Source organism: Gavia stellata, chromosome 5 (genome assembly GCF_030936135.1).
Source record: "Gavia stellata isolate bGavSte3 chromosome 5, bGavSte3.hap2, whole genome shotgun sequence".
NCBI lineage: Eukaryota > Metazoa > Chordata > Aves > Gaviiformes > Gaviidae > Gavia > Gavia stellata.
The window spans coordinates 57920941-57947431 of record NC_082598.1 but is presented as its reverse complement, the minus strand read 5'-3'; the positions used below and the strand labels follow the sequence as shown (position 1 = coordinate 57947431).

At 52.4% G+C, this 26491-nt stretch overlaps 1 protein-coding gene across 3 annotated transcripts in view; it reads left to right on the top strand.

The window, feature by feature from the left end:
• Positions 1 to 489: 489 nt before the first annotated feature.
• LEF1 (lymphoid enhancer binding factor 1) overlaps positions 490 to 26491 on the top strand; it is a 69203-nt gene continuing 43201 nt past the window's right edge. For all 3 annotated transcript variants that reach the window (XM_059817413.1, XM_059817414.1, XM_059817412.1), the window contains exons 1-3: positions 490 to 699; positions 1619 to 1682; positions 3176 to 3309. In XM_059817413.1, coding sequence (XP_059673396.1) covers positions 490 to 699; positions 1619 to 1682; positions 3176 to 3309 — 408 coding nt within the window. The remainder of the gene's footprint in view (positions 700 to 1618; positions 1683 to 3175; positions 3310 to 26491) is intronic.

Here is a 26491-nt window from a genome sequence, read left to right as displayed (position 1 = left end):
CTCGGGCCCGCCGGGGTGGCGGCAACTTCACTCGGAGGCGAAACTCGGGCGGGCTCCGCTCCCCTCCGCGTCCCCCCCCGCCCCGGGTGAGCCCGGGCCCTGGGGGGTGGATGGAGGGGGACGGGGCTCCGGGGGGCGGTCCCCGGCGCCGTCCCTGGGGGCGGGCGGGACACCAGCGGCTGGAGTTCGACTTATTCCGGCGGGGCGGCGCGGCGGGGCGAGGCTCCCCGCGGGGCCGTGAGGGAGCGGGGGTACCTCGGCCCGAGGGGGCGGGCGGGCGGGCGGGGGTCTCCAGCTGCCGAGAGCAACCCTGAGGACTTGACGGGATTTTTCCTTCTTCTCTCCTCCTCCTCCTCCTCTCTCCTCCTCCTCCTCCTCCTCCCTCCTCCTCCTCCTCCTCCTCCTCCTCCTCCCCCGCTGCTCCTCCCGCTCCCGCTCCCCTTCCCGCGGCGGGCCGGCGGCCGCAGCAGACGCCGCGCTGCCGTGAGGATGCCGCAGCTGCCGGGGGCCGGGGGCGGCGGGGGGGACCCGGAGCTCTGCGCCACCGACGAGATGATCCCCTTCAAGGACGAGGGGGACCCCCAGAAGGAGAAGATCTTCGCCGAGATCAGCCACCCCGAGGAGGAGGGCGACCTGGCCGACATCAAGTCCTCCCTCGTCAACGAGTCCGAGATCGCCCCCGGCGCCAACGGGCACGAGGTGCGCGGCCGCGGGGGGCTCCGCGGGGCAGCGCGGAGCGGCCGCGGGGGCGCGGGATGCCGGCGGGCTCCGGACGCCGCTGCCGCCGGGAGGGAGGGAGCTTCGGCGGGGCAGCGGGGAAACCCCTATTTCCCGAATTTCCCCTAGGAAAAAAAAAAATCCTCCCACCCCAGCTCCCGTTTCCAGAGGGGCGGCGGGCAGAAGCGGGCGGGCTCCGCGCCCCTCCGCGCCTCTCCGCGCCCAGGGGTGGGCTGGCGGGGGGGGGGGGGGGGTCGGCCCCCTCCGCGCTTCGGCCCGGGACGAAAAAGTTGCCGCGAGTCCCCCGACGGTGCGGTGGCATCAGACCTCAAGCAGCCATGAAATGTCCTCGGTGGAATCAGCGGGGTCGGAGCATTAGCCGTAAACTCTTTAAGGGATTTGCATAAAACTGGTCGGGAAGAAATTCCCGACGCTAAACCAACTTCAGGGCTAGCGGGGAACCTGCTTTTTTTTTTTCCTTTTTTCTTTTCTTTCCTTTTTTTTGGTTGTTTTTTCTTTTTTCCCTAAAGAGCGAGTAATGAGGGCAATATGATTTTCAGTATTATTTTTGATATCTTTTTACCAAGAGCGTTTTGACCACCAGAGCTCCAAATATTTTCCAGAAATAAGCCCCTTCCGTTAAATGTAGGGCGCTTCTGCTAGAAACGCTGCGCAAAGCCCCGTAGTTATTAACGTTGTCATGAAACGCTCTTTTACGCAAACGTTTGTGGTCCAGCTGCCTTCCAAGCGACTTAAGAGGGGAAAGAAAGATGCTTACCTCTTGCCCTAACTTTTTTCTTTCTACAAGAAGCTGTAGCGCTGTGATCGGTAAACGAGCATCCATACAATGATTTTCCTCCTTTTTCTTCTTCTTTTCTGATGGTGGATTCCCTGCGGTCAGGTTTCCAGGCAGACTCAAGCGCAGGATTCCTACCATGATAAAGGCAGAGAGCACCCCGAGGAAGGTGAGAAGCGCACGGTCCTGTCTTGCGGTATCGTCCCTCTTAGTCCCCCTGTGAGCCTCCTCGCCGTCCCCAAACTGGAGCTTGGTTTCTTTCGGGAAACGTAAATTCAGTACCTTTTGGGGAAGGGGGATGCCAGGGTGCTTTCAAAGCACATTGAAAAAGGAGGTGAACGTGCAGCGCGTTTATCTTGAGTGACCAAATGGTATTTCAGTTGTTTAGAAACTGATAAGTAGGCCAAATGGATCTTCACTGAAGAAATAACTATTTTTAGGGTATCAGCTTCAACACATCTATCTCTTCACTCATCCAGTGCAGCCGAGTCGTGTGCCTTCAGAAACTCCGTGCTTTTCTCCCCCGTAGCCAAAGGCTGTCGCTTAAATCTCCTCTTCCAAATCTAAGCATGAACAGACCTCTTGCTTTTTTTTAATGTACCAGCGGGTTAATTTGGATTGAGGAGGACAGAGTTTGCTGAGTATCACTTAGGAAGCTGGACACGCGTACAAAGAATGTGTGCCGTGAAGGATGGGAGATGATGTTTAAAATGAAATGCTTATCATCGCAAACTAAACCAGCTCATAAATTCCATATAAAGACAGGCACAGTTCAGTCCTGGTGCTTTCCGGGACGCTGTGGCGATCTTTTCTCCAAATTGGTCATTAAAGAGCCTAAAAGCAATAATGCCCGTGCTCGTAGCGTTTTGGCAGCGAGGGGGAGGAGGAGGACAGCTCTGTATAGTCTTCTTTGCAGCCTTGCACCCTCTAAAAACCTCACCTTCACGTAGTGTCATTGTCAACGGGCATATAGGTGGGAGACCTGGCCACCCCCCTTTGCATGACCTGGTCCCAAATTCTTTATTTTCCCCCAAAACAGCCTCCCTCACTTGGCTTCCCTCTTGGCTGTAGTGCCATGTGCGTACAACAGCCCCCCCCCTCCCCGAATCATTAGGGTCTCTGTCCAAGCCAGCCCCTGCCCTCTAATTGTTCCTGGTGAACGTGGCCGGGACGAATTGTTCGCTGCACACAGTGGCTCAGCGAGAGAAGGAAACAATTATATCTAGTTATCACTGCCCTGTTCCTCCCTTTCCTAACAATGGTGTCAGAAACCCGTACTGGCAATACTTCCGAATCCACGAATCCTAGAGGGATGTATAAAATGGGGGAAAACTGCTACTTGAGAAATGAGATGTCATTGCTGATGTTTCTGCCTTGATTTGAACAGGGACTAGCAAAATAAATTGGTTACTCTGAGGCTATTCCGTATTTTAAGCATAAACTCCTCACTGAGAGTACTTGCTGCTTTAAGAATTAACTCTTCTTAAAAAAATGTTATTACAAATTGCCACGGACCACTTTCCGTCAGAGGTAATTTCCACGAGTAAGGAAACGTTTGCATGCAGAACATTTTTATGAATGCACAGAACCTGTTTTAAGTGCTCTAACTTGTAAGAAATGCGTATGTGGGGGATAATGTAATCATTGTTTCCTCTTCCATAGGAAAGCATCCAGACAGTGGCTTATACAGCAAGGGACCATCATACTCTGGTTATTCTGGGTATATCATGATGCCAAATATGAATAACGACCCGTACATGCCTAATGGATCTCTGTCGCCACCCATCCCCAGAACAGTGAGTTATCTCTTCCAAAGACCGGTTTTGGCGAGCTGGGTTTCCTCCTGGTCGGTCTGCGGTGCGTGCCGGGGCGGGGGGCGGTTTGGGTAGCTGCAGTCACGGTGAAGGTTGCGCTTCTGCTGTTCAGAGGCTCCGTCCGGTGGAGTTTGAGAGCTCTTAGAGGTGTCGGTCGCGATTGCGGTGGAAAAGCTTGAGATGAACGTCTTGCGGTGTCTGACGTCCTTTGAACGGGGCTGGGGGCTTTGGGAGGGGGGAGCCCTGGTTTACGACTGTGGGATAACGTATGGCGGAATGATGTAAATGCCGTCTTTGTAGTGACTGGGGCAGATGTGCGTTTTCCGGCTTTAACTCTTCATTTGTTGAGGAAGATTGAGGGCTGGAAGCCGAACTGCTAAAGTTGCTTGTCAGTAAGATGAAAAGATTGGATTTTTTTTTTTTTTTGCCTTCAGATGCAGCATTGCTCTTTGCTGGTTGATATTTATTGCTGCCGTCGGTTGCTCTGGGCAAAGGCCTTGTGTATCTGGGAATATTGCTTTGAAACATCCTCTGTATCTTCAGCCCCAAATTGTGAAATGGTCGTTTAGGAATTGCTATCAACTGTGACGCAGTAGATAACAGCTTTCCTTTGCGCTGTGGCGGGCACTGATTCTTCCAGGTTGGTCCCCCTGTTTCCCCTGGCATAGATGCACGTTTGATGGATTTTAATGGACTTTTAATTTTGAATAGTCAATTCCCATTTGTTTTTTGTAAACCTCTTGGTATACGTAGGGAGCGACGGGGAGGCAATGTTAGAAGATTTTATTAGTAGAACCGGAGTGGAGCGGGAAACAAATTTGCTCGTCGGCATGCTGCTGAAAAAATGCCGCTGCAGTTGTGTGTGCTGTGATACGAGAAGTTGGATGCTGGTATTTCCCTGTGATAAAGCAGTTTTCATCTTACTGGCTGTTAGTTTTTTACTCAGCGGTCTCTGTCAAACAACTGGCATTATTTTGCTCTCCGACGTTCTTGAGTTTTTCTTCAGGGTTGTGGCTTCTGCCTTCAAAAACAAAAAAGAGGGGGCCTAGTCTGTATTGGTGATTTGGCAGTAGCAAAGTGTCTTAAATTAGTGGATGTTTGGATTCAGAATGACAGGGCGGTTTGGCACTGGGAAACACGCGGATCTGCCCCTCTTATATGTCACCGTTTGCGTCTGAAAGATGCGAAAACTCGTGGAATATATTGCTTTGTATAGCCCTGTTTTTAAAAAGGACCTTGTTTGTGTATAAATTACAGTTCAGAGGCCTGTAGCCATTAGGGTGAAGCGTGATGGCCACGGTCTCTTGGTATTTGTTGGGGTAAATGCTGCTCTACTGAAAACTTCAGTTCGGATGTATCGTGGGGGAAAGGATGCCGCTCCTCGAGAGGGCACCGAGACTCAAACCTGCCCCTTTTGAGAACTGGGAAACTTCAGACCTTTTTTTACCCCCTCTTTCCCACGTCACCTTCCTAAGAAGGTCCCTAGTGCTGGTGCAAGGCTTTGAACAACAAAATCCAGTTTTAATTATTCACTGAGGATTTTCTCCGCGTACGCGTGCCGTGGGGCTGCTGCTCTTTTCCAATCTGGCACCGATGCCCCCGGAATACCGACGTCTTGCAGGGGCTGTCCGCTCAGGTACTTGAGGAACCGTCCTGCGTGGGTACGGTGGAGGGGAGGGGGGGAACACATCTGCTTTCTAGTTGTGAAGCTGCCTGCCGAGCATCTGAGGGGCTAATTGAGTTGAGCGTTGCTCTTGCATGTTGGAGCAGCACCACTATTTCGGTAAAATAGTGCTGTTGCAGGGCTGCAATGTTGACATAAGCCTGGAGTTCTTTCAGTTTAACCACAAGGCTACACGCTTGAGTTATTAAATAATTTTTTGGTTTAATTGCGCTATAATCTTTGTTAGTCTCCTAGCTGACAGCTGGGTTTTAATTCGCACGAGATCAAAACGCCGCATCCAGGAGATGACACGCTCGCTGGCTTCATGGCTAACCGCAGCTCCAGCGCCGCGCGCTGCTGCCCGGTCACCTTCCTGGGGTCCCAGCCGCCGGTTTGCTTTCGCTCCCCTTTTTGGGGAGACGCGCCTGGGCTTGGGGGACAAGGAGATGGGCAAGCTCTGGAGGTGGAGGTCTCCCCTGGGGTGCCAGTCCCCGCCATTTGTGCGCTGCGGTGTGTACCTGCGCCCTGCCATTTGCATGACAAAGCCGCTTCTTGTTGATGCATCTGTTGCCTGGAGGTGTCAGGCAGGATTAAAAAGCCGCCCTGGGGCACTGAAGCTTTTTGCCGCCCCAGCTCAAACCCTTGGAAGGACCTGGCTGCCTGCAACTCCCCCCCCCGGGGGCTGCACCCCTGGGGCAAGGCGGTCAGGTCCAGGATGGGGACCATCTCTCTTGGGTCTACGCCAGCACAGAGGGAGGAAAGGTTTCCTGGAATGGGAAAAAAGTTACTTCCACCACCGTACGTAGGAAAAAAAAATGCCTTTTTAAAAAAAAAAAGGCCAACGCTTTACCTTCTTGCTCTGTAAAATTAAAAATACAAATCTGTAGCCTGACACAACGCGTCTGATAAGCCTTAAAAGAAGAAAACTGTCGTGTAATTTCAGGGCACCTTTTGGAGGGGAGAGGTTGTATGAAGAGGATTTCAGATTCTCCTAAATCTGCTGTCGTTGGAGTGGTCTCATCTTCCCTTCTCCTCTTTTTTTATTTTTTTAGTTTTTTATTTCACTGGCAACCGATTTGCCTTTTACCAGTTGGATATGTAGGAGCAGGAGAGCGTTAATCCCAAGTTCAGGCAGAAGCCTCGCGCCGCAGTACAAATTCTTCTCAGATAGATAGCTGGGTAAGTGAGAAAGCGAAGCAGTTGGTTTGGGCGGCTGCAGAAGCGGCACGTGACGGTACTAAAACCGCGGCAGCACCTGGCGAACGTGCGTCCTGCGTGCTCGAGATCTCTCTTGGTGGTTTCTCAGTGTCGGGGGGGGGACTGAAGATGGGAGCTGGAGACAGCTGTTTGTTTTCTGACATGTGTGGGTTTTCTCTTACTTTTTCGTTAACGAGACTAGTTTTGGGGTAGCAAACCTTTCTCGTCTGCGTGATGGGAACGTGGGGACAAAGGAGGTGACGGAAGAAGAGTCATTTCTCTGTGTCTTAAATTCATCCAGAAAATCATTTTGTCTTTGTTCCTCCCTCTTTCCCAATGAATTAAACTTCCTGTGGGAAGATAGAGGATTTCTGCAACCTCCCTTTTGTCTGCTCTTACCTGTTCTTGGGGTCTGGGTTTAGTTCTTCATGGCCGAACTGTCTCTTTGTAGCAGCTGGAGATGTTAAATAGGTTGGAGGATACAATCTATAAACACCTTACAGCGACTTGCAAAACACAGCACGTCCGCTCGAAAATGATGAGGAATTCTGCTGAGAGAGTTTGAACGCGAGGAGCAACGTACATACGTAGGACCTCCCTACCCTGCCCAAATTTTGGATATTCCTGGTGTGCTTCTGCATGGCAAGGGGTATGGAGATAGCTCCTGTCGTGAAGAGCTAACATCCCAGGAGAAATTGTGTGGATGATACGGACAGGAGGAAGGATGAGGGTGGAAATAGCACGAGTGAGTGGCTACAGAGCCTCAGTAAGAGGGTTTTGTTTCCCTAGCTGCATCTTGCTCTCCCTCTGAAAGCAGGTTCGCTTGGTTGGGGGGTATTTTGGGGACCCCAAGGGGAACGTACGGGAGCTGCAGAAGGACACGAACCTGGTTTTTCATAATACCGTCTTTTCCTGATGGTTCGCTTCTGCTGACTGTGCGATTGTAGGCACTTGCTGGGAGCTGCGGTCAGCTGAAAGCTCCCTGGCCCAATACGAAATGGACTTTGTAGCACAGATGTTGGGGCTCAGCTCCTGCTCCCAGATCACCCGTCAGAAAGCTTTGCATGAATTCCCCAGCTGGCGTCGGAGCAGGATGCTCCGAGGGCCGTAGGCAGCTGTGGTCCGGTCACAGGTCTCTTCCTTCCCCCTGCAACCCCAGCCCCGTGCCTGAGGAAGCGGGTTGCACAGGCAGCCGAGAGGCTCGACAAGCCGGAGCTGCTCACCCACCCTGCGCGGCGCGTGGCTTCTCGGTGAAGTTGAATGATGCCGATTAGCTCCTTAAATTCAAAATCAGGTGCAAAGGAGCACAAAGCTTCCCAGCTCTATGGAAGCAGAACTTGCCGGGGTTTATTCGAGTTTGCATGCGGAGGAATTTTAGCATTTTGGCAAGGCGTGCCAAATGCCAGCACGAGGGGGGAAAAGGAATCTGCTCAGCGCTAATAGAGAGACCTCACCGCTGCAAACGCGCCTTGTCGGCTGCTCTGACTCAAGCGTCACAGCTGATCAGTCTAAGACACGAGCCAGGTCTCTGTGGAACACAAATCCAAGCCATGAATGGTTGTGGGCCAGGTTTGGGTGCCGCCGTCTCTCTCCCCCTTAGTGAAATGAATTCTTCATTGGGAAAAGGAGGGGCAGAAGAAGTTGCTGAGGTGCCTCTAGGTTGGCCTTTGTCCAAAACTTGATCTGGTTGCTCGTGATAAGATGGCACGATCCAGGCAGAGTCTTACGTACATCTGTCCATCATTAGTGTCATCTTTGGGCACGTACTGGTGAAGAAAACAGCCTTTCTGCTTTTGCTGCCTTCTCCTTGTCAGGGTGATGCAATTAGCAAATCCATCTAATTGTCGATGGGCAAAAGGGAAAGAAAATGCTCTCCTGACGTCTCAGTCCAGAGGCGGCAGTTGCGTGTGTGTGGCTTCAACGGAGGTGTAATCAAAAACCCCACCCATTATATATCATCAAAGTTGGAGCTTTTGTATATCAGTATGTGTGTACGCTTATGTCCTAAATCTCCTTTTCCTCTATATATCTAGGAGCTAATTCAATATAAACTGTAAAAGGTGGAGCTGCCGCTTTCATTTTAAGGTGGTTTAAAAGCAAAACGTCATTCCCGTTGTTTCGGTGCTGTGCCACCTCTTCTCCAGCTTAATCCCAGCCCGGATAAAAAGTTAATAAGAATAGCTTGTTACGGGCGGCAAGTGCCAGGGAGGATATGGCTCAAGAAGAAAGCCTGGAGCTCCACAGGTTCAGGCATCAAAAGAGGAAAAGACTTTTTCCAGATACTTGCAGCGCTGCGTGGCTGCAGGCATCGAAAAGCCTGGGTACCGCAGGCCTGGCTCCTCCCGACTCCTTAACTTCTGCTTGTAGTTAGGGAAAACTCCTCCTGATACGGGAAGGAAATAACCCCCACAAAAGCATTTTACCGCTGCTGTAATATTTCTGAAGTCCCATTAGAGGCATGTGCTTTTTATGCTGGTAGTGAAACACTGTCTGTGCATCTCAGAAGAAGACACGCATGCAAGAGCGTGCTTGAGTACGGACACGGAACCTTTTGCAGCCTGAGGTCTGCGTGTCGTGTAGCCCGCTGTGAGCTCCCGTGTTGCTCCTGCATGGACAAACACGGATCCCGCGTGGGGCCGGTCCGAGGGACACGCTCTCGCGAGCCGGGCGCTCTGCGGGTCCTCGACCTGGGGGAAGCGGGTTGTCCTCGGCACGTCCCCTCCCCACTGCTGCAGGTAAATGACTCCCGTTTACCCCAAATTGCCCCCGTCCTGGCTAGCAGGCAGTTCTCGTTAAGCTGCTTTTGGCCGTAAGGCATGTTTGGCGTGAAGACCGTTCTCATCTGGCCGTTGGGTTTGGTCCCTCGTCGCAGGACGCAGCGGGGAAGGCGGCGCAGCTGCTTGGCGTGCGGCTCCTGCCCGGGCAGTTGGGGATTAGTGTCTCTGCCGCTCCGGCCCTTCATAAGCATTAGATTCACTTAAGAAAACTGCATTCAGAATAACTTAATCTAGCAACCCAATGGCTGCTATTTTGAGACTTGGATCTTGTGGATATGTTTATTTAGTTTGGGTTTCCCCCTTCAAAGGAATCTGTCCTCTCAGCAAGAAAGTGATTGAGCACTTAAATAAAAATGTATTCACTGAATCTTTGGGATTGAGCTAAGAGTGCAGCAGGGAGTTGTGCGTGCCAACTGTGCTAATCAGCCAGGGATTGCCTCTTCTCCTAAAGGGAAGAGGGGTCCGAACTGCCTGAGGAGAAGTGGCGTGCCTTCCCCTGGCTTCTGGCCCTGGTGTTGCTCGCTGATGCTTCAGGCTGAGATGAAGGACCTAGAATATCTTCGCCTGTGGTCTTCAAAGTTACCAAATCCCTTGTGCAGAAGAGCATTTGCATGGAGCTGAAAGGTCGACTCGACCTTTGTTTATTTTCTTTAAGTGGCTGTGAGTATCGGTGAGGTTGAGGCGTAAAATCGATAGGATGAGCTTAGTCAGCAAAAATTGCAAGCGTAAAGTTAGGAGGCTTTGATGGAATATTTATAAAATGGGCAGCTTAACTTAGCAGTAAGTGTCCCGTTGTCACCAGCTGTAGCACGTAAACCAGAGAATTGCTTTGGTTAGGAGCTCTTAGGCAAGCCAGAGAGCAGTTAATTCCCGAAGGTTTCCGTCTATCCAAGCGCTTTCAGTACCCTACCCCTCTACTTCAACCAGTGCCGCACAAGTCAGCGGGCAGCTCTGCTTCACCCAGGCCGGTGCACGGGGGAGAACTCCCTTGGGAGCCTGGGATTTCATGCACACGTTTGCCACAAAGTACCTTCTGGAAATGCCGGTGCTTCGAGCGAAGCTGATGGCAGCTCAGCTTCCCCCTTGGCTGACTGGAATGGAGCTCTGGACGGGGATGCAGGGGTTATCCAAAGAAAACCAGTCTGGGAATGGTCTGATTCGTCACATATGTCCAGAAAAACAGGGAAGGGGAATATGGGGCTTTCGTTGGGCGGTTTTGTTGGCTTGGAGGTGGAGAGTTGTGAGCTCTAAAAAGCTATCTCTGTAGGACCTCTATTTCTGGGCTGGGGTCCTGGTGACACCGGTTGCTCAGAGCCAACGCTCTGTCTCAGTAACTGGTTGCTTAGCTATGCTCTAAGGTTCTATTTCTTCAATTTTCTGCCTCTATCTGTTTTTCAAAACTGCCTCGGAGATTTATCTTTGTGACCGTCTGTTGTCTCTCCACAGTTTTGGCATATCTTCTTGCCTTGATCTTTCTTCATCCCCCCAAGTCTCGCATTGGCAAGCTTTGTCTAGCATAAAAAAAGTACAGTACGGCGGTGACGATTAAAGGTGTCAACACTTGTCAAATGCAGGCGGCGCTTGGGGAGGAGGCCTTTTCTCTTGGCGATGTGCTAAAATGCAGATAAACTGTGTCCGGCGGTGCAAATGCGTTTACTTTGTGAAAATGCCACAATCCGGCGATTTGGTCAGGGTCTCTAGTTTCTGAAGTTTGACCGCTGCTGTGTCAAGTTTAGGAAGCTGCAGTTAGAAGTGGTAGTTGTGTTTTTTGGTCGCGCTCTATCCTCCTACCCCCAGTCCTGTACTGCTTTCATTGCAGTTTCGCGTAACCCCCGTGTACCCCCACGGTGAGCAAGGTTCCCGTCACCCACCCGCGTCACGTCCCACGCAGCCGTGCCGCAAAACGGCACCGCACCGCGGCTTCCCGCCACGCGGCTTTCCGAATTCGTTCTTACCAAGCGGCTTCCTTCTCGCATCCGTGCCCTCTCCTCAATTTAGGGTTTGTGGCAGCTTGTTGCATCGCGTGGCGCTCCTTGCAGCCTGGTCGGTGGCCTTTCTGTTTCTTAAAGCGAAGAAACGATTGTTACGGAAAAGTGGAGGTGAAGCAGGAGAATAGCCGGGGCTTGACGCAGTGCAGGGACCCCTCTGAATTCAGGGAGACTCTGATTTCTCCCCTCAACGTCCGCATGTGAGTTAGCCCCTGCGACGAGGAAAAATTGTCCCCAGCTTCACGTACAGGTCCTCCTCTCTCCGATATAAATGCACGTGCGGGTTCAGCCTCTTGAGGAGCTTTTGGGAGCGGGGTGGGTGATGGTCGGGTGTGGGAGCCTGGGGCGGCGGGGCGGGCTGCAGCGTGCCCGGGTCCCCTCCAGGCTCCTGGGGTTGACACCCAGAGGCAAAGCCAGCCCAGTGCGTTGGCACTGGGAGAGCTTTTGAGGACATTAACGGAACCGCTAAGGTTGGAAAAGACCTGTAAGATCATCAAGTCCAACCATCAACCCAACCCCACCGTGCCCATTAAGCCATGTCCCACAGTGCCACGTCCACACGTTCCTTGAACACCTCCAGTGATGGTGACTCCACCACTTCACTGGGCAGTTTATTCCAGTGCTTCACCGCTCTCTCAGGAAAGACATTTTTCCTAATACCCAGCCTAAAATTACTGAGGAAATAAGCCCTATGCTGGACATACTAAAATACGTTTCGAAAAACATAAGCGATTAAACTCATTTACCCTATAGAATGCCCATTTTCGTTCCGCTGCCCTCCGACACTGGCGTGCTGGGTTGTGTTTGTGTCTGTTCTTTGCTGCCCCATTTCCTCCTGCACACAGCTGAAATTCAGCTGAAAAACTAAGCTTGAGCTGAGCGTGTTGGATTTGAAAACTTTGTTGCTCAAAACCCCTCTGTCTCTCACGTTATTTTGTGTCTTAACTAGCCCTGCTACAGGAGGAAAAGGAAACTGTGCTGGATTTAAAGGAAAAAAGAAGTAAAACTTTAAAAAGCTTAGCTCTTAAGCATGTGGATTTTTCTGGTTTTGTCGTGACTTTTTTTCCCTCTCTCAGTTATTTTGAGGATATTTCTAAGATAATAGTGCCGAGATTCTGTTTTGGATGTAAATCTTCTGAAGGAAAACTCGGAATAGGAGAACTGCAAAAAAATGCTGATTTCTTAGGCAACTCACCAGGCAGTTTGACAGCACTATCGCCAACACGTTCTTTTTAAACCGGCAACTATAAACTTCTTATCAGAGTGACCTGTAAAAGGCGACTTCATACTTTGTAATAAGGAAATACCAAGAGGCTATAGGAGAGCTGGTCAAAATGCTGTTTTGCTAGAAATTTTTAAATTTAAGGGCCCTCCTGAAACAACTTGTGTAGAAGGCTTTCCCTCTTCCTTTGAAACGTTAAATTCTTCCCTTTTTTTTCCTTTTCTTTCCAGGGATATGTGTGTAAATGAGAATATTACAGGCTAATTGGGCAGAACAATAAATATTCAGTTGGGAAACGTGGTTTAATCAAAGCCGGTTCAGACACCCCTGTGTTCGGGGCAGAGGCAGACTTCCGAGGAGGAGATTTCCGAGGGGGTTTTGTGGGGCTTGTCTTCCAGCTCTGGCTCCAGGACTGCACGTAAATACGTTCTCCTAGTTAAAGAGACAGAAAATGTACAGAAAACACCCTCCTCCATTAAATGACTCTTTCTGGCTAACTACCTGCCCAACAAAGCATTTTTTTCAGGTTCAGTCAGCAGAAGAGCCTGCACGTGGGTCTTGGCATTTCTCTTCCAGAGGCAGCGTTTCGCATCCCGGGAGCCCATAGCCGACAAGTCAGCCATGGGCTAACGTTGGCCTTTCATGCGTTGCCCGCATCCCCTCTCTTCTGCCGGGCTCGGTGGGTGCTCCCAGGAGGGGACGGCTGGTTAAGACTGAGGTTTGAGCCGGGGGGGTTAAGCCAGGACTGGGATTGCTGCCTGTAGTAACGCAAGTGGCGCTGGTAGGTTCTGGCTGTTTCGAGGGCGGAGCAAAAGTTTGTGCCTGTGCAATTAAGCGTGAAATAGGTAAATTCTGTGTATAATTACCCCGACGTAGAGTCTAGCGTGAGGACGTGACCCGTGGAAATCGCGGCGTGTCGGTGGCTGCCGGCGGATTCCCGGGAGGTATCCCTGGTGCCCACGCTGGCACGGGGCGGGGGGGTCGTGTCCCCTGCCTCCCCCCAGCCTGCTCCCAAAAGCAGAGGCACCGGCTGGGAGGAGGCTTCTGCACATGAGGACCTGAAAAAGCAACGTTCCTTCAGAGGCTTAGAGGAGGGCGATGGTGGAGGTGGGCACAAAATCCGCGTTTCCCGAGTTCACTTTGGGAAGCCGCCTGAAAGACAGCTCGCTGATAAAGATTTGTTTCTTGGGTTCTTGGGTTGGTTTTTTTTTTTTCCACGAAAACAAACGCGAAGTCTGAGAAAGTAAAAACTGGGATGTGCGTGGAGGGAGGGAATAAGAGGATTCAAAGCAGTGCCGGTAGGAAGAAGTTGGCATCAGTGCTGGCTGTGGCTGTGTTTCACACCCAGCCTTTCAGTTAAGGACCAAACCATCCTACTGAAGTTTCTAAGTAAAAGCAAGGAGGGGCTTAGGAAAATCAGCTTAAAACCTTCTTGTCAAAAAGCAGACTTTGTTTTTTCTCATTTTCCCTCCCTGCCATTGCAGCACCAGCCGCATCTTCCCACTCTGTTTTCCCTTTGCTCTTCCCCCGCAGGGGATGCAGGCTGCTTGCCCTCAGCATCATCGTTTGCACCCTCCACTTTTGCCTCAGTCCCTCTCTCCGAAGTTCAGCCCGCAGGCGGTTGACAGCCATCATGGTTAGACAGCCAGCACGGTTAGACAGCCGGCACGGTTAGACAGCCGGCACCGTGCGCTCCCTCTCCCAGGAAGCTGCCGTTGGCTCGTGGCTCTTGCAGACGACGCTCCGGGGATGGCCGACCGGGGTTTCTCAGCCGGCTCCCCTGGGCACCGGTGTGGGGGGGCTTTTTGTCCCTTACCACAGGGCTGGAAGGACCTCACGCTGCTGCTTCTTAAAGCGGCTATTTGGGATGGCATCTTGGCAGTGATGGCATCCGCCTTCCTCTTCCAGCCGTGGTGGACGCCTGCCATGGCCTCAGGGATGTCCGTGCCCCGCGCCTCAGCAGCCTCCGGTGGGAAGAGTGGTTTGCAAAGGAGGTGCTGGCTGGTTTGAAGCTGGAGCCTTTAAACTTCTGGGCATCCTGAAATCCCTGCTACTTCAGTATTTCCCCAGGCTGTGCTGGCTGGAGCAGAGCTCTTGGCTTCCTATCTGTGTTTCTCCAGCGGCGTGCCCCGGTGGCATCGCCTCCCGGGGTTACCCGGGTCATCAGTGCCGTTTTCTGTCTCCTTCACCGCTCTGTAGCTGCAGCCTCTACGCAGTGGCCGCGGCTGGCGGCCGCGCGTCCCCCAGCACCGCAGCCCAGCCTAAAACTGCTGCAGCCGTGCGGGTCGTCCCTTTGCAGGGGTGAGGATTTAAGGAACCTGAAGGTGAGGTTTGCTGTCGGGTCCCCCGGCCCTCCCTGACGTGGTCGCTGGAAAAGCCTGCGTGGGGAGAAGCTGTGGCTCTGCGTGGGCACGGAGAGCCGCTGCGCGGGCTCTGCGGTGGGCTGCGCGGTACGAAAAGCTGGCTGGCAGCCTTCGCCTGCCTCCTCCGGGGTGAATGGTGTCTCTGAAATGTCAGTGAATAGGGCAGAAAAGTAGCAAGCTGTCAAGCAAAAGTATCAAGTAGCAAGGGAATCCTCTGCAAATGAACAAAAAAAGTCCCTGGAAGGGAAAATAAGGAGTAATTACAGTAAAACATACTTTTTCATCACGGTAATGGGTTGACGCTGAAAGGCAGGGTTGCAGCATCGTATAAAAGTGACTTCTCTGCTGCTGTTCCTTCATAGCGGCGAGTGTTTTGGAGGCCTTTGCAATGCTACACGTGTTGTTTGCTCAGTTTCCGGAGGCTGGCATTCGTTTGCAGATACTGGGGGCTCCTTGTGGGATAGGCGGAAGGTGAATTAGCTGCCCTGCCAGCATGGCAGCAGGTACCTCTGCTTACGGTGACTGCTCCAGCCCTCTGCATCGCGCCGCTCTTTCCTCAGGGTTGCTTTACGAGCGTCCCTCTGGGTATCAGAGTGGACACCAGCGCCGTGAAGAATTAGTCCCGATGTAAGAAAGCAGGCTGTGCAGGGGAAGCAGTAAATGTGCTGGCAGGAGAACAGGGTGGGGGGAAAAACCCAAACCCTTGGATTTACACAGAAAAGACTGTCTTAATACTACTAAAAAAATATAAGCTTTTACATCTCGGTGAGGAGCTTGCTACGCTTGGCTCTGGTTTCAGCCTCGGTATGGTTAGTGTGTGTTAAGGAACGGTCAACATAAAAACGAGACGGTTTCCCAGCCTTGAAATGATACGGACATGAGCGCCGTGTCTACGGGGAGGGAGGGCAGATCCTTTCCCTGTTGTCTTTGAGTCGGGGTTTTAACGACTACAGGGGAGAAAGGAGTGTTAGAACAGCAGAAGAAAAACGATACAGCTAAGAGGAAATTATTTTTATTGCTCATACATGGGTGCTCATAATGTTTAATTCTTTACAGCTTATAATGTTTAATTCTTTACAGCTTACGCTTTATTTGCACATTCCTCCTTCTTCACCACTCTGCACGCTGTAGTGGCAGCTACCGTCTTTTAAAATCACTGCTCTTAAAAGCTCCTGTTCGGTGGTTTTAGAATGAATAAAAATATTTGTCGAAGTAGCAGTGGTGCTCAGACTGGTTAGCGTACAGACACAGCGTGGTTCAGCTGCTGCACCCTCCTGGGCTCTCGCCTTTTGCGTCCTCCTTATCCCCCCTCCTTTCCACGGAGAAGTTTGGGAAGTTCCCTGGGAATATTTTTTCAGGGCAGTGTAGACGTGTGTTTAATCAGAGTTCAGGGCAGGCTTTCTCGATATGGATTTACTTTTGTTTCCACCGGGGAAGCCAGATGAGGAGAGAGGAGGAGCGTGGGAGCCTTTGATGCCCCTGCAAACAATATTGTGGCAAGAGTAGTTGTAAGGCAGCCTACGAGTTGTCTGTGGGACCGGAGGAAAGGGAGTCTTAGAGGAAGCTTTGCGGTGTTTTACGCTTTTAGATCGTTATTTCTCTGCCTAGATAACTAACGGGGATTTAGCGTTCGTTCGCCGCGTGCCGTCCGTCTGGTTTAGGGGAGGTGAACCGCTGCCGCTTTGCTCCGAGGGGCTGCGGAGGGGAGGCGGCAGCCTGGGCATCTGCATTATTTTGCCTTGCATCAGGTGCTAAAAGTCACTAAACGTACCGTGAGTCCCAATATTTTTTCCCAATTCGACTCGCTTGCCCAATCGTATTTTTACTTCAGCCTTTAGGCTTGAAAAAGCATGTGCATAATCAGTTCATTTTGTGTGGTCTAGGCTATAAAAATGCCCCCTCTGTTCTTTCCATATGAAAAACGTGTTTTTAATTTCGGGGAACTTATATAATTTTCTGTGCTTTCTTTTGTATCTCAGATTAGAAACAAATGCTCCCTTCCCCTAACTTTGCATGTTCCAATTACGGAGTTGTGAAAATAAGTCATCCTTTAGCTTTTGTTACTTTCAAACAGCTATCGGTGATGTCAGAGTCAATACTAAAAGCATTAAGAATGCTGGCAGAATGTAATGCAGCTGCAATCCAACATGATGTTGGAAATGGGGTTGAGAGCATAAAGGCTTTCCATATTCCCAGGGCGCACAACTGCTCGCGGCCTTGGCTTTGATCTCTTCAAAGGCTGCTGCCTCCTCCTCGATGGAGAGACTTGGCTGCCACTCGCTCGCATTGAAAAAAGGCAGAGGTCTCTATTCAGGCAGAAATCAATCACTGTGCAGAAACAATTATGTGTAATTCAACCATCATGAAAACAGGGCGAGATTATGGGTTTGTTACCTGAGTGACTGCGTGGAGATGGGGAGCAGGGGACGCGGGAGTCCTGCTGACACGCCGCATCTTGATGACAATTATAGACACATGAATGATGCGGCGGGCGGGGGCGGCGAGATGACAAATGCTGGTCACGCTGTCCAGCAGAGCAGAAAATGAGGTTACAATTGGGAGATAATGTTTGCATATGTAACCATATTTCAGCAAGCTGGGCAACTTCAGGGAATAGCGGGGACGGGCGATCGTAAACAAAGTCGATGTGTGCCGTGGCTGTCGGCTTTCCACAATACAGACGCGTGTGGGCAGTGAGAAACCCGGGTGATGCGTCCTGAAGAACCGCTTGTTTAAAAAGCAGCGTTTTTTCGGGGGAATTGCCCGGGAAAAGGAGAAATCTCCCGAGTTCGGCCCTCAGGAGGCAGAGGAAGCAGGCAAAAATCCTTCTCCCTCCCTCCACGTCGCGGGATAGGGCGGGTATGAACGTGGCGATGGGAGATGGCTGTTGGCGGACGGCGTTGACGAGCCGCTCTCGCGTCTCCTGCCTTCCCCTCCCAGCGGGGATTTAGGCTAGCCTGGTGGCAGCGCATCTCTGAGCGAGAGCGTTTTCAGATTTGCATGGTAACATTTTGGCTGCAGTAGGCTGTCGGTAGTGTGACGTGATGCTCAAAATATCTTCTGATGTATAATGGCCTCCTTTAATTAGGAACTTGGGTTTTTTTCTTCTTCCCCTGAGTGGTGAGCAATAGCTCACCGTCTTTAAAAAGAGAACTGGCATGTGTAGTATCAGCCATGAGAATATTTATTTAAAGTATTATTGCCTATAAAGTCTTAAAATAGTTTTCCTCCCAAAAAGGCAAAATAAAACACAGATGACTGATTATAAAATGGTATCCCCGCTCAGTTTGGTACACAGGACAGGCGTTACCTTTTATACTGCTCAGGCTTAGACATCAGAGGCCCAAGAAGCTGCTTTGAGTTACAGATCTTCAAACAATAAGTCAAAACAAAAAAATCAATCCCTCCAGTCCCTGGGTGCAGTTAGCTAGAGATAAAAGAGAAAAATAAAGTTATGCTAAAGCAGATAGAGGAAAGGAACAGATACGCCAAGGAAACGCAGAGGACAAGTGCAGAGTTGAAGTGGGCCTAGTGCGAGCCAACATCAATGAATTTTTATCTTATCAAAAAGTTTTAGGGTTGCCAATTCTTTTCAAACTGGATCCACTCCGCTTCAGGGCTGCCTGAAGCGTTGTCTTCAATGGGAGTTGCTTCCCCCCACCCTCCGCACACCTCACTCAGGGTACGGAACTTCACTCCAGACGTCAACAGTAAATTAAGGACTCTGATAATCCCTTGTTATTGCAAATATCAACTGTGATTTCTTTTAAAGTATTTGGTGAAAGATGCACAATCTCAAAAAAAGTAAAACCCTTTCCTTCCGGTGATATTTTCCCCCCTCCCTCTGCCTCCCAATAAGTGTAAATGGCAAAGGAATTTTCTAAATAGATTTTTTTTTAAATTTTAATGGCATTTTTTAGCCCTTTTTCATAGCTGATTCGTGAAATTTTTAATGCCAGTTAACTGTCTTGATTGAGTCAAGTACATGGCATAAGCCTCAACCTGCGAAGAAGAGCGCGTCACGCCCCGGAGTTGCGATACGTAAGCTAAACCCCTCCGCGTCCTTCAGGGTCGCCACCTCAGGGTGCAGTCAAACCAAAAATGCCTTCTTTGGAAGGAGGTCTGTTGGCTTTGGGCTTCTCCTGTTTCTGTTGCGTCTCTAAAGGTGTTTATAACAGGGGCCAGCGTGCCTGCCCGAGTCCGGTCGGGAGGAGCTGAAGGCGGCTGTCGGCGTCGCTGGCTCAGGATGGCCGGTGCCTGCCCACGGGCACGTGAGAGGCAGACGGGAGCGGGTAACGCTTCCCCTAATAGCTGCTCCAACAGCAGAAAACACCTTTATCTAACCAAAAGCGATTAATAGACATGGATTGTACATTGCGTGCAAAAATACCCGGGATGCACCAAATATTTGAAGGATTTGGGAAGGTCTAGTCAACGCACGACTTCAGCCCAGCAGCTGATGTCTCAGGACCTGTTTTCCATCCGCAGTGCGGCGTGATACCTGTTTCATGGGTGGGACGACAGAGCAGAAGAGGAAGAATGACGGGTTCAGGATATGCGGGTGGAAGTAAGCTGAGGCAAGGGTGTTGATGGTAGGTCGTCTTCTTCACCAAGAATTTGAGGAGGGGATTTCAGGTGGCTGCCTGGTAACCTGGGGCTGCCTCTTCCCACTTCATAGCTGCTGATCTGCTGCCTTCGCTGCTTTGGGAAAAACATAAATCACGCTTTTCTGTGTAACCGATTGCATGAGCTGCTGCCGAGGTGTTTATAGGATTACGAACCGAAGGAGGAAAGGGTTAGTGAGCATAGATACTGCTGCGAGATACAGTGCGGAAGATGTGGCCCACAATGTGAAAAAGCACCATCTCCAGTCTCTCATTTCGATAAGGTAGAAGTTACTGGAGGTAACTCTACTCAGAAGAAACGTTCAGCCAGTTATTGCCTTAAAAAAAAACACATTAAAATCTGCAGCGTGATAATTCTTCCCGTTCATCTCTGGGTAGATTGCATCTTAAAGATAATTTTTTTTAATTGCTTTAATAGTTCTCCTTACAGTTGTCTTCTTTGAAGCGAAGAGCAGCGTGGCATGGCACCTCTCGTCAGGGCCGGCCGCACGAGGCGCTGAGCTGAAGCTGGAGGCTGCTCAGCTACAGCTGGGCGGTGCAGAGCCCAGTTTTGGTTTCCTCCCATCCCAGCTGTAGGTGAGGTCCTTGTCAGCCGTAATTGTCAGTCTCTCAAAAGAAGTATTTTACGTTTTGCGGAGGCAAAAACGGGTCCAGGGCTTGGTACTCAAAATGCTGGGGGTGGGACATGCCACTTACCGACCAGTGTGGTTTTGTAAAAGTCCGTGGGGAGAAGACCAGTAGTCCTTGGGATGGCTGATGCAGAGCAAAGACTACTGAGAAATAGTGGATCTTGCCCAGAGAAGCGGGGCACGCGAGGCATGTGGTGCGTTGCAATCCTTTCCGTGTCCTTCCTGGGGGATGCTAAGCACAAGCTCCAAAATGTGTTGTTTTGAATGAGGGTGAACCAGGAGACTTACAGGGCTTAAAGAACCCCATCTGAAACGGAAGGTGCCTTAACCGACCTTACAAAGTATTTTGATTTTTTGTGGTTTTTTGAAGTGTGTGTTGAATGGAAGCAAAGGACGGAGCAGAGGTGAATGGGAGCTGCAGCGCTCTGCCTGTCCCCTGCCCCTCCTGCCCTAGGAAAGCACGCCTGTCCCTAGTCACTTCGGGAAGAAGCATCAGCCATCTCCCTTTCCCATTTCAGATACGATGATTAAAGTATTGGCGATAAATGTGTTGACTGAGCCCGGTTCCTCTCGGCGTAGGGCTTTTCGTTCTTTGTCTTTTTTGATCTGGCCTGGCTGAGCATCCCAACAATAGCAGCTGATTGATTTAGCCTGTGTCAACTCACTGCGGCACAGAAGCTCGGTGATTTCAGCTCTCCCAGTACGGCATGCAGGGAGGAAAACCAGCAGCCAAACGCTGCGTCGGGCTGGGATGGAGCGGGGGCTAAATGTGGAGCAAGGGCAGGGTGCGGAGGTGCGTGGCGAGGAGCCGGTGCTCCGTTCTGCGCCCTCCGGGCAGCCCCTGGGAAGCCGGAGCTTGCGGCATGGCGGGGCAAGCGCGATTTCTTCAAGCTGGCCTACTTAGCCTCTAAAGTAAACACCAATTTGCGGTCTCTTAGTAGGGAGGGAGCAGTCCAATAACGCCGGGATAACATTCTTGCCAGGGACTCTTGTCGTTCAGGGCAGCATTTAACTTTGCCTAATTGGGACGCTCAGGTTTCAACAGTCGGCTTGCAAGAACGACAACCTGAAGGTGCCAAATGATTTGTTAGACATTCAACATACATAGCCCGTGTCTCTCCGGGAAGGATAACCCCGGCTGGGTCCTCCCGCGGTGGCACAGGCTCTGGGGGCTGCTCCGTGGTGCGAGCAGGTACTTCTGGCTCCTCTGATGGGAGCGGGAGCGGCGGCAGCGCGTGGGGAAAACTGGGGGAACGTGAAGTCGGTTGCAGCCGCGGGAGCGAGGAGTGACCACCCTGACCTCCCGGCAGGCCTGTTTCTGCCCTGAGGTCGCTCCGGCAGCGAGGAGCCCTCTGCGGACGCGCCGGCTCAGAGGTCTGCCCTCTTCAACTTCGGTCCCGGTGGAGCCGAGCCTTAAATAACAGGCAGATGTTTGCAGAGCGTGTATTATGGAAATCAGACCAGTCATAACTTGACTGCTCTAAAATAATGCGTGTCTCTTTAGAAGAGCGGCGGCTTAGTTTTTTTTGGCTGGAGGCAGAGACAAATTTGTGTGCGCAAGGCAGTGGCCTGTGTGGGGCGGCTGGGGGCCAAGCCGTGCCATTCCCACCCCTCGGGGCTCTCGGGCCGTCCCGGGGTGGCCCTGGCTCCGGCAGCACATCCCCTGCTCCGGCGGGAGGGTTTCGCTCCTTCCCGCTCCTCCTGGCTCCCCCCCGGCCCCCACCCCGAGAGGGCGGTGGGCGTCGTGGCAATTAGGAGGTTGCCGTCGTGGCAATGAGGAGGTTGCCGGTGCGGCCGCGCAGCTGCTGATTTGCATGTCTGCCTACATCGAGCAACTTTCATGTCGCTCTGCTTTCCTCCCCGCGGCCGTCAGCGCGCGGCCGTCTCCCGCGAGCTCCTTCCCACGCCCCGGCGGGCCCTATCCGGCACGCAGGCGATGCGTCTGCTGCCTTCGGTGCCCCGAATCGGTGGGTCTGGCTCGGCGGGGTGGCTCAGCAGCGCTTTGGCGGTTTGGAAACCTGCGGCTGCCTTGCGGGGTTGTGCTTTTCCTCGGCCCGGCACGTAGTGGCGGGGAGCGCTGCTTCATCGTTAGCGCTTGCGCAGGGTCGCCTGCCAGAGTAATCCTATTTTAAAAATAAGCCTTAGTCTTGTTATTGGAAACTTCCTTTATTTTTTACGTTTCCTGCCTTTCTAACCCTCCGTCCATTCACGCCGCCCGCTCTTCCAGAGGAGGTGTCAGCGCGGCGGCAGGAAGGCTGCTCTCCCGTGGCAGCCTCATCAGCTGGACCTGGAGAAGTATTGAATTAGCTTTATTATGCTGCTGATTTGAAGTCATTACTGGTGTAAGCCGATGCAGTTCCATTATTGTTGATGGGATTGGGGCTCTTCATGTCACAGGTGAATTGGACTCAATTAACCGAAGCCGTGGTCTTAATTAGAAGCTCGGCTTTCAGTGGCTCCTCCCGGGTGCCGGAGGTGGGACACCCCCCGCCTCGCCTCGCCGCCCCGCGGGGCTCTGCGAGTCCGCAGGGGAAGGTACCATTTTGTCCCGTGCGGCATCCGCCGGGACCGGGCGGCATCCTTTCCTCCTTGTGCCGCGCATCCCCTTGGCTTTGCTCTGCGGGGGGGAGGAAACCCAGCACGAAATGTGGAAAGCGCGAAACCACCCCTTCGGGCTCGCCGGCGCGGAGCCCAGTGCCCGTGTTGCGTTGGCTCCAGATCTGCCCCCATAGTCTACGCGGTCGGGCCGGTGGATGGGTGTTTTGCTCTTGGGAGACGGTTAGTCAGAGGTTTTGACAGATGCTTGGCTTGACAAGCTAAGGAGATTTTGTGTTTTCACTAGCTGACAAATTTTCAGTGGCCCTTATTAAATATTACTTCCTACAGCCATGCCTGGCTCTCCCAAGTGCCTGGATGAAGCAACGTGTCCGTAAGTGCTTTACGAAGAACGCGACGTTCATTATCCCACTTACACAGGTCGAAAAACCCGGGCACAGGGAAGGAAGCATCCGCTCGTGGGACAGGCTGGCGGCGCAGCTCCCAGGGACGGCCAGGCTCCCACCTCCCGCTCAGCTGCTCAGGAGCGGGGACCGCTACCCCGCAGGCTTGCAAATGGTCTCCTGCAGCCTGCCTTCACCTTTCTGTAAGAAAACTGGCTCTCCTGAGGCATGCTTGTGCTGAGTGCCGGCACGCACCGCTGCAGCGGAGCTGGCATGCGGGACCTTCCCGAGGGCATGCCCGGGGTCCTCGCCCCTGCTGCTGGAGGGGACGACAGCCCTTCCGAAATCGTGCACCCTCCCGCTAAATATAGCATCGGTCCAGGCTCTATTTTTAGCGTGCATTTTAAGTGTGCTTTTCAGCAGGAGCCCTGCGGGATTTCGGCAGCAGACCCCGCAGCTGGGCTTCCCGGGGGTTCGTGTCCTTTCCCGGTGAGGAAGGATGTGCCGGGGACGGAGAGCTCACGTGGTGCTTGCCGGTGGCCCCGCACACCGCATGCTCGCCTGGCCGGCTGCTGCAAAAGAGGCAGCGTAGCAGCTCGTTGTTGCCTGCTGCTAATTAAGAGCTTCTTCCTCTGCTTGGCCGCTGGGTTTTTTGTGCTTTCTCTCCCCTCCAAAAGCCGGTGGGAGCGTGGCTGCTTGGAGACCTCTACCCCCTGCTCAGGTGTGGCCACGGTTGGCCAGCGTGCTCCGGAATTAAGAGGGACTAAGCCGTAAGTGTGGGCGAGGGTTGGTTTAACCTGCAACCTCAAGTTAAATCCCTTTCAGACCACTTCCCCCATTCAAGTCGGGGTTTGGTACAGTTGCTGTTGCACCCCGTTCTGCGTCTAGCTGTGGACTGGCTCTAGACGGCGAGGAGGGGGTGAGAAGATGAAGACTTGGGTGGCAAGGGAAGGCTCAGCGTGCCGTGGTTTAGGCTTGTTGCAGGGGACCAAACTGTTTTGAGCTGTTGCTGTAGATGCTCACCCGCTGGCAGCCCCGGGGGGACCATCCCTCCCTGCTCCACGGCTGTTTGGGAAGGGCTGCTCTTTCTGGTAGCCATCAGGAAGGACTCTGCGGTTCCCTAACCAGTGTCTGGGTGGAAGATAATAACGGGAGACCCATGCTTAGCGCCTCTGAGTTCGTCAGCTGGAAGATATACTTGTAGCTGCACATGCTGGCAGTACTGTCCCGCATGTGGCCCGTGCCCGGGGGAGGCAGGGGAGAGAAAGGTGCTGCTATTTTTGTTCCAGCGGTGGTTTATGATGGTTGTTCCGTTGCCTAGATAGCTTACGGTGGGTGGCATTCACATCAGACGCTACCCCACACCCGAAAAACAGAAAACAAACAAAAGCTGAGATAAGCGGTGCTTTAAGGAAGATCAAAAACTCGTCTGTGTGTTTCTTCTTCTTGGGGCAACCTACAGTCCCACGGACAGATCAAATGCGGGTTTACGTACGTATACGCAGGGCTCTCAGGGGGCCCTGTTGTTGCCCCCTAAAAGCAGCAAATGAGCAGTACTACTGAGAGGACGTGGCAGGTTTGGGATGAATCACCCCATCAACACACAAAAAAAGTATTCTCTGAAAAGGTTATTTTTGTCCCGATGTAGATGGTCGAACGTTGCCTCACGGTGTTGCTGGGACGGTGCCGTATAGGGTGGGAGACAGTAAAATGGCTGCTTTTCAGGTGGTAATCGCACAAAACGCACATCTCGTTACTTCACCTCCCTAACAAACTTGCAGCGGCGCGCATCATTAGCTTCTAAGCCTGCTTTATTCTCATTTCAGCTTGGCTTTACTGGAGCAGCCCTGGCTTGTGCTCAGCGTACCACGTACCTGCCTGTGTGTTAGCAGCCCTCTCCCTCAGATGGGTCGAAACCCGATGGCTGAATAGAAAGCGTAACGTCGTTGAGCTGCGTTTTCTTGCTGAACGCTTACGTGCATCTTCATTTCACTTGCATAACTCGCGTACGTAGGGGCTACCCTTTGCTGCTATTGCTATGCAAGAAGTCAGCTTCTAAACTTAGCTCTGATCCGAGCCACCTTCCCCCGAAGATGCATAGCCCTTCTCGTTGCTGCCAGGCGGGTTTTATTCCATTCACATCAAAGACCTCTTTTCAGTGCTCCTCGGTGCCCGTCTTTCTTTGGGTTTTACCCTCCGTGTCCCTCGCGTGATGGCCCTTCTGCCGCAGCGGTGCGGGCGGCGGAGCCGGTGGGCGCCCGGCACGCGTGGCTGCGGGAGGGGCCACTGGTGTTTCGGAGGGCACGGAGCTGACTCTCCTCCCATCGAAGCAAAATCCTCTGCCAGCTGGGTAATGGGGAGAGATTAATGACTGCCTTGGAAGCCAGTTTTCCAGCATACTGGCCGGAGGGCGAGCATCGTGATAGTTGTAGCAGCTTTGGAGAGGAGGGAAATGAGGGGAAGATAAAATTGCACGCCCAGAATGCCAGGGTAGCCTGTGTCCATGCTTTGATGTCTTCTCCCTCCACACCCTCCTGTGGGTTAAAAATGAAACGAGACTGCATTTATAATGGGTGTGTGAATATCTGTATTTAGCTCCAGCGAGCGAGCTCCTGGACTGGATCCTCGTGTGTGGAGAGATACCCTTCGGCCAAATGCAGGAACGGGTATTTTCCATGCCCTCATTGTGGGGACGGACGGACACACATGGACGGACGCACACGCGCGCACGTCATCTCCTCAATTCAGGCGTCGCAGCCTAACGCATTCTGACACACATGTGCACGCTGGCTTATGAAAGGGAATGAAGGGAGATTAAACATCCTTTTGTTCCTCCTTCATGGTCCTGAATGGTGTAGGTCAGAGGGTGGGTTCCCGCTTTGGGGTTCGGGCTGCGGGGAGACGGCGCTGTTGCGGTCTGCGGCAAGGACGTGGGCACCCTGCGGTAAGGAAGCGTAGCTGCGGACCAGCCTTAAAATCTCGACAATTGATTTGCCCAACCGGAGAAGCGGAGGTGAGCATCCTCCCCACGATGCTCGCAGCCTCGGGAAGGCCAGGGAGGGAGACGGGCTTCTCCCAAAGTGGCAGGCGGGGTGCACGCGTGAAGGCAGGTCGCTCGGAGGAATTCAGTCTCCCTCCTGTTACTGCGTAACACTTCTGCATCCACTTCTGCATCCACTTCTGCACGGCGCGCTTTAATCAGCAGCCCTCCCCCCTTGGCCCCCGGGCCTCGAAATTCCACAAAACCCAATTAACAGAGATGAGAGAGCTCCAGCATGTATACATATGAAATTTCAGAAGGCTGAAAAAGAGACTCTTAATACCATAAAGCCTGCCCTAAAGTAAAATTTGCATCTGAAATCTACATAGTTAACCCCCGTGAGGAAGACAGCATAGCTGAGCGCAACTTTTTTCTCCCCCAGAGGGGCAACTTATCCAGGTCTGCTCGGTTTGGCATCAGCCCGCTTGCAGCTGAGGAGTGCTGCAGAGCGAGCGCCGCGCCGCCTGTAAAACCTGCAGAGAGCACCGAGGAATTGTAGCTCCAACTTTAGAGGCCCTACTGCGGCGGCCCGAACAAAACAACGCAACCCCAGCCGGAGAAGAGCGTGCGAACGTCTCTAGGTTGGTGACCGAAAGCAGGCCGGGTGGATGTGGTGCTTGCCTTGACTCATTAAAGGAAGTATTCGAGTCTCATCTAATTATCACTTACAGATTCAGCACGTTCAACCCAGCGCTCCAGGTGTTTCACGCTTTACTACCCT